This window comes from Falco cherrug, chromosome 8, assembly GCF_023634085.1.
Source record: "Falco cherrug isolate bFalChe1 chromosome 8, bFalChe1.pri, whole genome shotgun sequence".
Taxonomy (NCBI): Eukaryota; Metazoa; Chordata; class Aves; order Falconiformes; family Falconidae; genus Falco; species Falco cherrug.
The window spans coordinates 21,251,075-21,266,515 of NC_073704.1; the positions used below are offsets into that span (position 1 = coordinate 21,251,075).

Genomic DNA, 15,441 nt, shown 5'->3' on the forward strand with positions numbered 1-15,441 from the left:
ACACCTCCCTGTCCCACCAGCATAATCTAGTCAGCTGGGGAACATAAGGTAAGAGAGAGGAAAGCAGAAGAAGGAGCTGCAGTCTCAAAAAGCTCCAGTGGTGCTTTGCCCAAGCAGTCTCATAGTACCACCACTTAAAGGTGATGCCGCAAAAATTCTTGAATATCAGGACAGTGAGTCAAATGGTCTGACTCCTCACTGATACCAGTAGTGAACGTAACAAGGCTCTCCTTAATTTTGCCAGTTAAAGCCCTCTTCTCTTACAAGGGGACTCTATTTTCTAGATCACATGATTCCTTTTCTCTCTGATGCTTTGGCTGCAACAGTGATAAACTAAAACTAGAGTCAAACAGGAATGCATTACATCTGAATGGGAACACGCATATTCAACCAGAGTAGTGGCAGCATTTTTTAAAATGCTCTACTTCTCTCTTGTATTTGGAGTAAACCTATTTTAATTCCAGAATATACAGAATTCTCAGCACAAGAAGCTGTGTCTGTAGAAAAAAGTGACAAATATGGAAGCAATTGGGAGAACTGGTAGGTTAAACAAGAATATCTTCATTCAGTTTTAAGGTTAAAGGTCCCTAGAAAGTGCAGATTCCAAAACATGCCAAACATGCCTAAGTTTCCACTGGAAGATGACAAAACATGCAATACACAGTACAAAACCAGTGCCAGAATGTTTAAGTTCTGGTGCCTCATATCAGTAGTTGTGCACTCTTTTAACTATAAATTACTATTACAAATGTATAATTAATGTCCTGCTGTTAATTTCTGGCCCTTCAAAGTACACAGTCTGCTACTGTGAAATAGAAGCATTTGTTAAGAGGGGATAAGTGTATTTGATAAATTACAGGGATTAACATGATCTTAAATTAGTAAAAGAATTCAGTCTTTTTCATATTTATTTTCTTGCTGCTGCTCAGTTTTTGACAGCAGAAGACAGGACAGATATAAATATACTTCAAACAGAGGATCTTCTTAGGGTGGGAAAGGCATCTTTTTGTTCTTACTGGTGTTTAAGAACTACATTTTCAGTAATTGTGAGACCCATGTTACCAGTCTCAGATTTCTTGCTTCTGGGATAGCACCACCTAGTGACTATCGCACATACTGAGATTACTGCCTGGCAAAAACCACCTACGCTGCAAATTCCAGAGCTAGTTGCAAGCAGATGTGAGAATGTGCTGTCACTCATCTTCAAACAAAACACCAGAGATACTGGCAGAAGGCTCATTTCAAGTCAGAGTTACCTGGAAAGATGCAATGTGGCTTCCGTGTAAATTATTAACTTTCGCATCAGTTAGTAGTCGACAAAAAGGTGGAGAAAATTGTATCAAGTTTATGAATCTTAAACTGCATTTTTTCTGGTTGGCTTAGGAATGAAGCACATGTTGGGTGGAGGGAAAAGGGCTAAAAGGCAAGGACAGAGTATGATGGGACATTTACAGAGTCACTATTCTTTTGTTTACAAAAGCCTCTTTGTAGAAAGTTAAGAGAATAGCATTATCTTTCTTCACTGAGCAGAGATGAAGCGGTATTGCCAGCGATACCTTCTGTTCTCAGCCAAACCTTTCATTTATCTTGCAAGCTGCCAAAACTAAACCTGGCAACAATCTGATTTTAGAACACAGAGGCCCCAACACAGGATGTGAGTGCCAATTACATTAGACAGCTGGAAAAAATAGAGCAAAATCACAAAGACTTTTAAAAAATAAAAATGACATACGGGTTTTAAACTATTCTTGTAACGCCATGCACAGGAGCATATGCACAACAATTTTTTTAACAGGATTTCCTGTACCAACTAGACAAATACAGACAATGCTCAACTTGCTGTGTGCTCTTCATGGAAAGGTAAATGCTCTGTAACGGGAGGCAGAAAGCACGCCATTCATGTAAATAGGAAACAAGGAAGGAATGTAAGAGGCAAAACAAAACAGTGGAAAGTCATCAAAATTGTAACTGTAAATTACTGCAATGAGAAGTATCTTCTTATTGAACCTTCTATGCACCTTGGGCAAATACTGAAATTCAGTGCTGCTGCCACTGAAAATATCTCTAAAAAGCCAGAGGAAGATGAGTTTGTATGAAAGCATCAGCATTCTGATTTAAAAATAACGATAAAACAAAAAGTGTAATATTTACAATAATTGGGACTGATAACTGGGGCAGAGCATCTAATCTGTTTCATGTTGACAATAGCTCCAAGGTATAAAATGGCTAGTAAAGAGGGGTGTAGAGGCACATTTGACCAGATGCGAGCTTTCTTTTTTGCTTTGCTTGATCTATCCAACATGAGCAAAAGAGTCTTTTTTACCAGTTTAATGTGGACTCAAATGTCAGAAATAGACACAAAGATTCTTTGTTCCCCACTTGGGCACAAACCAATTCTACTTCATCTTAAACTATATCCCCCTTCACCTAAGTTCGTCATAGCTGAGAGGCAGATACCTCATTGGATCCTCACCACTCAGGGATCTCTAAAGGTGTAATTTGAAGGGGGGTAATCCAAAGCCTTCTAATTACAGGAAAAGAGCAGAGACATTGCAACAGGAATCTATCCTATATAGAATACAAACAGATATTTTTTTTATCAGTTTTGCTTATGCAAAGAAGGCTCCAATACACATCTGTCTCCAGATGTTTTTTTTCTACATAGAAATCTCAAGAGATGTTAAAGGCATCATCAGAGGCTATGAACAGACTACTGAGGGTCCAGAAATCCCAGACAGAGCTGCTGCACAGGCAGAGAACTGCATATACACTCCATGTACAATAAGCCTACAGAGTGTACACTTAATTGTACTTAAACATACAAGAACCTCTTTGCATATGTCATACCAGATCACAAGAATTTTGCTATCTAATGTGTATTTAGATTATTATTTAGCATTGCAACTTTTCCTTAATTATTATGAAAAAGATACTTTAGAAATGTAGAAAGTACTGAGAGATGTGTACATTTGTTGGCTTGTCTGCGTGTATAGTGCAAACCATCATTTGTATAGGTTACTGGTATTCTGGCATCTATTCATGTCTATTCATGGAGTAATCAAACTTCATCTTGCTGCTTTATTTAGCTATAGATCTATGCACTTTAATGTAAGTCATAGCTTTAAGTAATTCTAGCAGATTAGTATGTGTTCTTTACAATTTGTAAGAAACTTTATGTATTGCATCAGTGCATCTAAATAGATGGGTATTACCTCAAAACAACTCTACATTACACGTGAACTGTAAGGCACGGTACACAAGACTTTGTCAGCTGAAGACTGATCATTAACACCCAAGAAACTCCCATATTCTCATGCTACTCTGAGAACGAGTTCTTGCCCTGCAAGTCAGATAATCTCGCGTTCTCTGGGGTGAGGGATGAATCTTGCTGCTTGGATTTTTTAGAATTCATGTCCACATGTTTAAAAATAAATATGACTGTAACATTTCAGATATCTAGGAAACTTTAAACAGCAGAGCTGAAAAAGAAAAATAAAAAAAATTGTCCAGAAACAATTAAGAGTTTTAGAGGAGCAGGTAGCTGAAGAGACTGCAATGTTAGCAAAGCTGTGCAGAAAATACCTGTTTTTGTTAATGGGCTAGAGAACAGCTGCTGAAGAAGTTTGTTCTCTGAGGTGCGCAACACCACCACTATGTCAGCAGGAAGAGTGTCTCTGTTCTTCTCAAGGAATGCACTGGCATCATATAATACCTAGCATGGGAAACATAAAAGTTGCCAAAACAGCTACCCAAAACCTACTATGTTCTTTAAAATGTGAACAGTCAAGATGACTAAATAGACCGGTTAGTTTGGATCTGACAAGCCAATGAATTATCTGCAAATGACTTAAAATGGTACAGTTACAGCAGTGTCTTCAGAATGTGAACTGGCTATAAACAGCACCTATACTCATAGCATGTCACTGCACATCCAATTAGGTTAAATGGCTTAAATGATTTTGTATTATGCTTTCTCACATCAAACCAGGGTACGCATGACGAGTAGAACAGGTACCTCATTAAAGCTTAAGTTGACAATTTACATGTGAAATAAGAAATGATTCTCAGGTGTCATCATTTATTTGTTGTCTGCATCAACCTTGTGATCTCTAACTACACCTGTTGGAGGAACAGGAATAAGTTGCATATCTAGGTCCATTAAAATAGGCTTCTCACTGTTCAAAAATGACAGCGGGAAAACAAAACATTCCTTTATTTCAATTATTTTAATTGGTTTTATTTGGAATTACAGCCTGGTTAATGTATTCATATAAGAATCAGTTACTTTTGCTTAACTTGTTTTTATCTTTTTAAATTACAGTAGTGTTTTAGACCTGGTTTTTTACCACTAACACTATTCCTCTCTAACCTAATTCCACTGGAGTCCATGAGTTTACACAGAAACTGAAAGTTTTTCTGTAATAGACAGCTGGTCAGTAGTATTTTCATGACTTGGCCACTTGGGGTAGGAAGAATTTACTAAACTTGTGTGAGATTTTACAGTTCTTCTTAACAAGCCAGAAAGCTGAACAAAGTTTACTAGAACATATCTTAAAATTTTGGAGTCTTATAATGAGCCAAACATGAGACTTTATCGTTAACTAAATAAAACATGGGTATTTTCTTTCAATTTTGCTTAGAAACAAAAACTTGGACCTGAAATTACAAGCAAAACTCATGTTATGCAAAACAACTGGTCCCTTATTCCCCATATAAAATAATACATGAACTGCTGAGAACAAAAGATATTAGGTGCTATGGAGTACAAGAAAATATTGCTGTTAGCTAGCTCCAGCCTTTCCAGTGTTCTTTGTAGCATTTTAAATTCTATTACAGATGTTGTTTTACATTGCATTTTATCCATATACTTATGTTCACTCACACACAGAACTACTGTGGCATTCACACGGCGTTAACAATCACATAGCGTGTTCTGGCTCCAGAGAGCTGCTCCTTTAAAATTATTGTAGTAATGGTGTTTCTGGTGTCAGATTTATTTCAGGATAAAAGATGGTTACTGTCTACACAGCTTGTGAAAGAGCCCTAAGGATAAGTTCTAAAATGGACTACTGCACATGAACATTTTATCATAGATTCTATGTTTCTGCACAATTTATCATTTTGTCTCTTAAAATGAGAAAAAAAACCCACAAACATTAAGCAGAAACTTTGAATATAACAAATAATGACTACACGACTGTTATTTGAACTAAATAAAAATCACATGACCTTACCTTTCCAGCATAGTGCTGAATACCAAAGGACAGTTCTACTCCTTTTGGTCTCCAAAAATATTTGCATCGTAAGTTATCTTCAAATTTATCTAGACATTGGAGAAGAGACATTGATATAAGTGACTTAGAGTGACTAAGTAAAATCTTCATCCTCATTAGGGACAGTTTGCTGCTCAAGAAGCCAGAACTACAATAAACACGTATATTACCACATTGCTCAGAAATAGCTGTGTGCCAGCTTCTCTGTGCTTTCTTCCAAGCTGCCACTTCTGCATGGAACAGCTTATTCTAAACTAGCCTGGGAAGACTGTCTTTCAAATCCCACTGTTTGTGGATAGTTTTGTGCATTTGTGCATGGAAAGCTATCAAGTAAGGGGGCCAATAAGAGGGTGTGATGAGTTCTCACATTTTGCTATGAATTTGCTTACATGTATATATGGGGTTGGAGTGGGTTTATTTCAATTAAGTACATTCAAAGCTGTGTGTATATCCTGCTGGCTTAAATGCCCATTATTTGTATTTACCCTATCTTGCTTTCCCCATTCATTTAACTCTATGCATCATGTTTTAAGTATATGATAATGTCTTCAGGCTGGGACCACCTCTCATTTACCTTTGGACTCCTACAGAAAAAGAGACTTCTATCTAAAATCTCTTCTAAAGAGGCTTTCTGTTTCCCATTACTACCTCTAAAGAGCTGACAGGAAAAGAAACATCATTTTGTAAGAAAAATGTCTTTTATGCCCTGTGATATTTTGTATGCTCTCTAATATTTTGTAATTAAATCAGTGCTGATACTGTAAAACTTGCTATTGTATTTTTCATCTGAACAAGCAACTAGAGACCTGAGGCCAGAATCAACAAATAAAATTCTTTGTCATGTTGTGTAGGTCAGAAAATATTATCAAAACTTTTTTCTAATGTTAGAACCCATTAATATATTGTATTAGGTTTTTCTTTCTATTAATGTTTAATCAGGTCTCTATTTAAAGCAAAAAGAACTAAGTTTGGAATTTAAGGGGGGGGGGGGCGGGTGGGAGGGTGGTGGAATTAATGATTGTCTGGCACAGCCGGAGAGGGCAAAATACCCCACTTTGCTGTCTCCTTGAGGGATCCTGCTGTACTGTGTACAGATCAGCAGTAAGAATGATTGACACTGGACCAAGGAAAGCGCCTCTGTGGAAGCCTAAATTCAATATTCAGTATTAACTGATTTATAGGACCCACAGAGAGGCACATAGCTTTAGTACAGAAATGAGGACTGGAAGAAACCATAGTACTTATTCTATCTGTGACCTAAATTTAACTTTCAATTCAGCCTAGTAGAGTGAGAAGTCTTGTAGATATATTGTGCAATTTAACAGGCAGCCGTTATTTCTCTCTGACTAACAGTTTGAGTTTCTGCTGCACATTCCATTGAAGGAACTGAAACTCCCTGTTTCATATTGCAGGGAAAAACATAGCTCTATTAAATAAAAGCAAGACAACAGTTTTAAACATGGCATGTGCTGCACATTTTAAAGTTGGCACCAAGATTTGTTAAAATATATGTAAAATATGCATAAAGGAGGGGAAATATTCAGCCAGATGGCACACCAGAAATAGCACACACTTTCTATTTATGATGAGATAATCTGGAGTGAAGCAGTATTTTCTAATTGGATAAACATGGGCCTAGGAGCCTGGGAGATCTAAATTTTACTCTCAACACTAATTCTGCTCACAGGGTGGTCCTAGATACAAGATTCTACTATTTCTCAGCCTTCCTTTCAATAAATGGGGATAAATGCTGCTCAATGTACTTTACATATAGGGACAAAACACAGGTTATTTCCTTGTAACACTAGAAAGACAATAAGCCCTTGACACCTAACATGTAAGGTAACTTTTGCAATACAAAACCCCAGAAAACACTAAGAAAAGAAAAATTAAGAAGCATAATGAAAATTATACTTAAAATGTCAAATGATATGGCACAACCTCAGCAGGACAACTAGGCTAGTAAAAATTTACTCAGGATGTCATTCCACCCTCTCAAAATATATTTGTTATTCCCCAGGAGTTTTGTTTGCACATACCAACTAAAGTTAGGTCTGTTGCCTGAGGAAATCTACTTTCTTCATCTAGTAGAGACAGGAGACCCATAGGTTTCTGGAGGAACATATCTAGAAGTGGACGGTTGTCCTCATACTCCACTGTAGTAGCATCAATTCCCTCACTCTGATATTCCATCTACAAAGTCACCAGCACAAATTTAATACTGAACCAGTAAAAGCAACATCATTAGTAGGACGCTTATGATGCCCAGCAATACTCTATAGGTCCCAGCAACACTGTTCACAAAACTTCAACTGAAAGATGTCATTATCTTGCATTTAAATCACATACCCACTTCATAGTTTATAATGTACTCCTGAATATGATCTATGGTTCAGGATGGCTGATTCAACTAGAGCTCATCAGAGTTGAAGTTACCTGCTCAAGTGCAAAGATATGTTGATTGAAATAAAACTGGATCTGTTCATTAGCAATATTTATGCACAGCTGTTCAAAGGAATTTCTTGCGAAGTTCTCAAATCCGAATATGTCTAGTATCCCAACATTCATCCCATTTTCAGCATTGCTGCATATGAAATACAAACAAAATTCATCATGGGCAACATCAAGTTAAAATGGTAAGTAAGATTGCATAATTGATCCAATCTGTTGCAAAAAAAAGAGAGGAGAAAAAGTGTGTTTGAAGCTAAGGCAACTTGTGCATTTGTTCAGCATCATTAACACTTTTGTTTCCCACTTGCTTCTTGCAAATTTCCATGAAGAAGGCAGGAGAATCATAGGTACATAGTAACAAGACACTTAGCAGCCATATTAAAACAAGTGGTTTCAATAGGCAGACTCCAAATAAAATCTATTGGCTGCTCTTCCAGGTGGACAAAAGGGGTCAAGCTTTAACATTATGTTTTTGCTATACTCAGTCAGAACAACAATTACCAAGTCTGTTGCTGCTGCAAGCTGGACTGTGAAAAGCCCATGTGCTAGCTCAAGTATAGTCATACTACAGTCACCACTAGAACTGCAAGTATGGGTGAGGATGTGTCTGTATAATATAGTGAAGTGCCAAGTACAGATCTCGGATCAGAGGCATTTTTCTATCACCTAAGGGGTTTTCTTGTTTCTAAAAATCTCTGCATCTGCTTGAAAAGTCCAAAGCAGCCAGATCAGCACCAGGCAATGAAATTATAAGGATGCACAATGTGAACACTTCTGTAATTAGGAAAAATTAAAAAATCATCACTTACATCTCAAGTAGCAGCACAATAATAATCCAAGATCTGTATTTATTACTAACTTACAAAAGCAGAAGGACTGTAAAGGACTGTGAATACATACTACAGTTTTTCAGTGTACTCTAATTATTTACCAGCCTTCAGTATGATTTTAATGTTCACTACATAGGACGCATCTTTTTAAAGAACTGCACAGCAGTTTAACCACCCAATTTCCATTGACTTCAGTAGCTAAATTCCACACAGCTTTTTGAAAATGCTGGGGTTAATGTCCTGGAAACAGAATTCAGTGTCACAGCATGAAAGCCATTTTGAAGCCTTAGCCAAAATAAACCCAGCACCCTTTCTGGTAAATCGAAAATATACAAAAATATACAAACGGATGAACTCAAAGACACATGCACAGTAAGTACACACGATTCAGTGATGTGTAACTTGCCATATATTTTTATCTGGCTGGAGCAGCGTATTAATACGATTTACGATCCAGCTGAAGAGCCGGCCATAAAGTGCTTTAGACATGGCATCTCGCACGTCAGCTGCTTTGTCCACAGTGTTTGTTCGGATAATAGTCTCCCCTCGTGTTACAACACAGTGGGAGGTTAGGGCCTCTTGAAGTTCTTCTGACCCAATACTTAGTAGTGCAGCAGCTAAAAGACAGTGGAAAAAAGATACATGACTGTGATTATGCAGTGGAAATCACCAGCATTGCTCAACTGTTACCACGAGTTAGAGATTCCCACAAATACAGTCAAATCGCATTTCCGAACTGACAATGTTAAAATGCATTTACCATTATCTAAGGCTTCTGGATTGGGAACCTCACTTTTATCTGTTTGGTGTTGAGAAGAAATGGCAGCAAACTCAATATTTCCAGTATTTAAGATTCCAGTCAGAATTCTGTACACTGAGTACACTTCCTGTAAAAGATGACAAGAAGCAATTTTAAAGAATCTAATTAGGTATGTAGATCATATTTAGGCTATGAAAGAAAAAGGTAGGCACTGGAATGGCTATTAAAGCTTGTAGCTTGCTCTAAGACCAAGTTCTACAAATTCAAGCAAGCTCCTACTGACACAGAAAAGAGTGTGATACATAATTGTGAGTGGACTTGCCTGAGTACCAGCTGAGACCTCAGGCTGGTCTCGGCTTCCAAGTGTGTGGTTATGCTTTCACAGTTCACTTCTGTCATAAGAGAGATTCTGTGGCACATGTGTGTACCCACAAAACCATATGGCAGCCTGAGCACAGGCAGCACTGGAGGTGTTTTTTATAAAGGTCAATGGTTTAACAGCTGGATCTCTTACCTCATCAGTGAATCCTATAATTCTAAAGCAATGCTGAATCGCTTCAAATTGTCTTCCATAGGAATCTTTAGTAACAATATCATGCATTACTCTTCCAGTTTCATTATCTATGTATCTAAATAGAGTGGGAGAAAGAAAGCACCATACTAGCAGATATGCCAGTACAACCTCCAGTGATTTCAGTGCAAGTACCTCAGTAACTAGAAAGAACATTTATTTCAATATCTTCCAATTATATAATTTGGTGCTAATTCATAAGAAGTTTTTGCTTCTGTTGTGCTAACTTTGCTTATTCTTTTTTAAGATCTATTTTAGCGTTAACAACATTTCAAACACATCCCCATACCCAATACAGATCAGACGCACCCAAAGTATAAACACTTAAACACAACTCCAAAGCACCTTCTGGGTTCTTACTGAAGCATTACAGTAAGAAATCATAAGGTGATTGTCTGGATTTGAAAGTATGACAGAGTATCAAGCTTGATTTTTCCTCCTCTTTTTAAACAGTTCAAGTTCTCAAACAAATACAAATAATATAATGCCTTATTGTCCATCCTCTTCTTTGCTTGGGCGAATTAAAAAAGATCCTTAAGGGATGGAGAAGGATTAAGAGATTTTAAGGCATCATACTGAAAGCAAGAGCTGATCAATAGCTAATTACAACAAGCAGTTAAAACAAGCAAGTGATAGTTACCTAGGAGGCTTTTTATCAGGAAGTCTATATTCAGAAAGTTTCTTCTGATGATAAAGGCCAGCATAAATATAATAAAATATATGGAAATTTTTCTCTCCCCTGGAAAAAAACATATCTATTTAAAGCACATATGCTTATTCGTGTGTCATCTTGTACAATGTAAAAGTAGAAGTTCTTATCATAAGCTCACTGAAGTAGGTAGCAAATCTCCCACTTGTTTTAATGGTGTAGGATCAGCAACTGCAAACACAGAAAACCCAGCCAACCACAATATTTCTCCAAAGAATGAAGCAGCTCTGGCTTCTGCTCCAAACGAACCAAACTGACTATTCTTGCTATCATAGTACTGTATCAGTGATCACAGCTTTAGCAGAAGACACAAAAGCATTTAAAAATAAAGAATTTTGGAGAACTGAATTTAAACTTTATATAAATGTGAAAGGACAGACAATTAATATACCTACACAGCTTGTTTTATGACCCTTGATTTTTCAAGTAGATATTCAGAAATCTTTGCCCCCATTACGGCTCCTGTGGGTGTAAACATCATTTCCAGATATTTTCCAAAGCGACTTGAGTTGTCATTGATGGCAGTGCAGGCATTCCCAAATGCTTCAACCAGAGGATTCACCTGAAGAATTTTCTCACGCAAAGCACGGTTATTTGCCTTGATGAAACAGATAAAAGATCAGAAGGATCATTAAAAGTATATAATGCTTACCCACAATCCAATTCTTGCTTCAGAAGCATAGCATCCCTTTCTCATACTTGTATGGACTAAGATACTGTGTTAACCTTTCTACTTATTCAAAACCAGGACCAACAAATTGATGAGGAATTCTCCCACAGGTAGGAAAAAACAGATTATTCTTTCCCTGCAATTGTTCTGCCTCTGAGGTGTCATATAATCGGAGTACCAAAACACCAAAAACTAAACCTATCTACTTAAGGTTAACCTTACACACTTGATTTTCCCATCACTTTGCACAACAGCATCACTTACAACATATGATGTATAAGAGCTTCTAAAATTATAGCCATGGCAAGATCTTCATTCGTTATTGTACAAAAGAACAACAATATATGTGATAAACACTGTAGATAACTACAGGCACTGAACACTCAGGATCTGGCACTTTCTCTTTAAAAAAATACTGAATGGCTTGGTGTTGGTCATAATCTTATTATCTTCATTCAATACTCTCACATACATGATTACTCCATCTCTAACTCAAGCAAGACAATTCACATGAACAGCTTTAAGTATTGAAAATTAAATAAAGTGGTAATTGGGGGTTGGGTTGGGAGGATTTGTTCATAGTTTTACATGATAGACTAAGAAATACCTTTCCCAAGAAGGTCAAATGTTGGACGATCAGATGGGCACTTTCTGTCTTTCCGGCACCACTTTCCCCACTGATGATAATGCACTGAACACACAAGCCAAAACAGTTAAAGTTCACAGCTCACCACATGGTCAATTTCAGCTATATACTCTTATCTGTTATTTAATGCTTAGTACCAAGTCTAAAAAATACTTCAAGGGTCAACTCCCTCAACTCCATTCTGAAAGGAAAGATAAGCAAAGGCTCAGTGTAATAATTTATTCCCTGGGTTACTAAAATGAGTCTTATAATGCCTGATAGCAATGTGCATATGTGTGAAGCAGTGATTGAATTTCTAAGGGCTAAGACACATAAACAAGTGACCATGTCTACAGGCTAACACATGCTATGCACATATGCAGCTTGTTTAAAATGCTTAAAACTCCAAAACCTGCCATAATTCAGTTGACGTGACATAATTCAACAGTGCATCTAAGCTCACTGCATTGACTTCATATGAATTAACATGAAACACAGGGTAAAGCTGTTTTCAATACACTGACCAAAAGTCTGCTCGTGACTTTAAAAATAATCTTAAATAATTGCTGCTGCATAGAGAGGTTACTCTGTAGGTGATGCTGATACTGAAGCTGGAACAGAAAACTAGCATCTAAACATTTCAGAAAAATATGCATCTGTTCATTGGATAATTCTGGGAGAACGTATCCATCTTCTTTCCGAGTCAGCAGTCCTTAACACAAGGTATTTTATAGGCTTTCCGAATGGCTTCCAGACTCAGGGATTAGCTAGAATAGTCTAAATCACTTGGTATTCTCTCTGCTGTTAGGCTTCATGGACAAGAAGCAGAAAGTCAGTACACCTTGAAGGCCAGTTCACACCTGAACACTCAAGCATGAACACTTAAGGTCATAGCAAGTAAGAATTCTAACAGCGTTTATTATTTTCCCATTTTTTCACATTGTCTACAGATCACCAGTACATTAGTCTACTTCAGGTACAGTATCAACGACATATAATTAAAATGTTAACACTGAGCAGTTGGATAGATTCATGTGGTTTTATGCAAACACCTGAAAATTATTTGCACCACACTGTGAACCTACAAGATTCTTGGCTGGGAGAAGATACAAGGTCCTAAAATACTTGATGCAATGACACTCATATAGAACTGAGCTTTGTGAAAAGGTCTGAAAGATGTAGCATTTCTTTGGTGCTGTCTTGTAGCATCTGATAGCAGGTGCACAGATTGACTCTATATAATGTGTATAATATGATATTTGCATCTCATTTATTTCCTTATTGTTGGGTATTTTTGTTCTTCTTGGAAACAGATAACTCGATGGATTTACAGGGTTATGATAACTAACTTAGTGGTCTTTGTGTGCAAAGAAAGAAGTTGTGTGCAATAGTTTATACAGTTAAAATCCACAAATTCTTCTAGAACTCCTAAAACTCTTGTAGACTTGGCCAGAGCTTGACCTTAGCTTCACGAGTATTTAGACCTGGAGTCAATTTTCAGGCTTCACAGGAAAATACATGGGAAAGCTCAATGGATAAAATAGAATCAATTTTTAATCTGGTTACAGTATTTATCTAATGCACCTTTACCTGAAGAACCAACATAACGTTAGCCAGGTAATACAAACAGACATGCGCCTGTAATCCTTTGCAAACAGAAAATAAGAAATTGATTTAGATCTAAATGCAAATTACTTCTTAAACAGGTATAAAAGTCACAGTATTAAAGATGTACAAGGTTAGCCTGACAGGCTTTTGTCAAAACTATTTTTTTCCCCAGCTAAGGTCTCACATAACTTATTCTACAAGAATACTTGTTTTCTTTAATGCCTCCAATCAAAGAGCATATAAGTCATTAAAAAAGTACTAGCCATCTCAGGTCACTGTACTTCCACATACTCAGTAGAACTTTTTTCTTCACCTTCAGTGTCCCTTTTATTTGTTGTCTTTGCTTGATGTTTTCTAATTGCAGTTTTTTTATTATTTTATTCTGCTTTTTGATTTTAAAAAAGCATTTTCTATGAATTATTGTGTGATGTGCTGGGTAAAATCAGGAGGATTTTATAAATAAAAATAATTATTAGCCCTCAATATTCATACACATACCACATGTAAAATTAGAAAGACTACAAAGTTACAATCTTGATAATGCAATAAAAAGAAATCTAGCTTCTACAGCATGGTATTTCATTCTCATTAAAAACATTGCTATATAATTGGATTTGTGTTCTTATTACATTTATATTAGACCTATCCTTAATATATTTTACTAAAAAAATTAATTGTTCCTATTTTTTGTGACTTGTAGTTAAAGGAATCGATTATCCACTGCTCGATAAAGTCTTCATGCAATGAAAAGTCATTCAAACTCTGTTAATCTGCTATGGCACTGAGACCCTCCTATCTTACACAGGTGTAAATTATTACAATACCTAGTGCAAGACAAGCTGGAATCAAAAGTGTGCAGCAGCAATCTGCAGCTGGTGTCAACTGCTAGGACTTCATGGGTGTCCAGGAAACCACATTGGTCAGGTAACCCTACCATCTTATCTGAACTTTTAGTCTCTTTTATGCCACTGTGTTCTCTTCAGAATTCCCAAACGTGACTAGATTTCTACTCTGGTTTTCCTGATGCAGGAAAAAAAGGCTTACAGAAAAAAATTCCTGAAGTACAACATAACAGAACATTAGCTGTACATAGCAGCATATGATTAATATGTAGCATATTAATGTAGCATAGCGGCAGTATGATTAATATGAGATCTCAAAAAAAAGAACAGATTCTTACCTGATCTTTGCTGAATGTAACCATACTTTGGTAGGCAGCATCCGCAGAGGCAAATATGTGGGGGGGGTTTGATGAACGCTTCACACCATGGTAAAGCTTGGAGAACTACATTTAAAAAAGAACACACATAGTAAAAATACAAAACTTAGCTATAGAATTAAGAACTGAAAAGAGGATAGTGACTATCTTCTGCCTGTTCAACAGAAGGTAGTTGCCTGTTTTACCACAGAATTTCCACTGAATCGCCTGGAAGAAAAGTGGTAATTCTTTGCTCTGTCCAACTTCCAGATTACAAATTCCAACAGCTAAAATGCACTCCAACATTTCCCACACTAGACACTAAAGAGAACTGTATCACAAGGAAGTGAATTTCAAACACAAACATTCAACCAAGGAAATACCCAACCTATAGAAAAAAAACCTTAAAAGATAACAGTGAATCTGAAATCTGGCCCCTCTACCTGCAATTTGCCTACCAATTTAGGCATCCATGGATACTAAGATTTATGCCTCCACCTCTTTGTACTTGTAGGGAATTATGCTGCCTCTATCTTTACAGCGTTTGATTCACTTGTTCCTTTTAAGCAGCAGCTGATGGCACAGGACATGTAATTACCCAATAGTTAGAGCAATTCTTCAGGAAGCAACAGCCGCAGCATAAGGAGGTTCATATAACCATCTCCTTTTTCCCAGAAAAAAGCACTAAATGCCAGACAAGATGCACAGCTGTGGCTGGGGTAACCTTCATCCCTCACGTGGAATTT

The 15,441-nt window shown here is 36.9% G+C and overlaps 1 protein-coding gene across 11 annotated transcripts in view; it reads right to left on the reverse strand.

Moving 5' to 3' along the window:
* MYO3B (myosin IIIB) overlaps positions 1 to 15,441 on the reverse strand; it is a 207,588-nt gene that overhangs the window by 90,978 nt on the left and 101,169 nt on the right. For 6 of the 11 annotated variants that reach the window (XR_003561591.2, XM_027810755.2, XM_027810753.2 and 3 more), the window contains 11 exons: positions 14,678 to 14,782; positions 11,872 to 11,955; positions 10,990 to 11,192; positions 10,526 to 10,624; positions 9,829 to 9,943; positions 9,315 to 9,441; positions 8,961 to 9,171; positions 7,710 to 7,857; positions 7,313 to 7,466; positions 5,235 to 5,323; positions 3,583 to 3,712 (listed from right to left, as the gene is read on the reverse strand). Coding sequence is in view for 7 of the 11 variants with exons in the window: in XM_027810755.2 (XP_027666556.2) it covers positions 3,583 to 3,712; positions 5,235 to 5,323; positions 7,313 to 7,466; positions 7,710 to 7,857; positions 8,961 to 9,171; positions 9,315 to 9,441; positions 9,829 to 9,943; positions 10,526 to 10,624; positions 10,990 to 11,192; positions 11,872 to 11,955; positions 14,678 to 14,782 (1,465 nt within the window). In the remaining 4 variants the exon portion in view is untranslated. Of the gene's footprint in view, positions 1 to 3,582; positions 3,713 to 5,234; positions 5,324 to 7,312; positions 7,467 to 7,709; positions 7,858 to 8,960; positions 9,172 to 9,314; positions 9,442 to 9,828; positions 9,944 to 10,525; positions 10,625 to 10,985; positions 11,193 to 11,871; positions 11,956 to 14,677; positions 14,783 to 15,441 lie in introns of those variants that run through there. The other 5 variants (XR_008733663.1, XR_008733661.1, XM_055719289.1 and 2 more) reach the window with 4 other exon arrangements.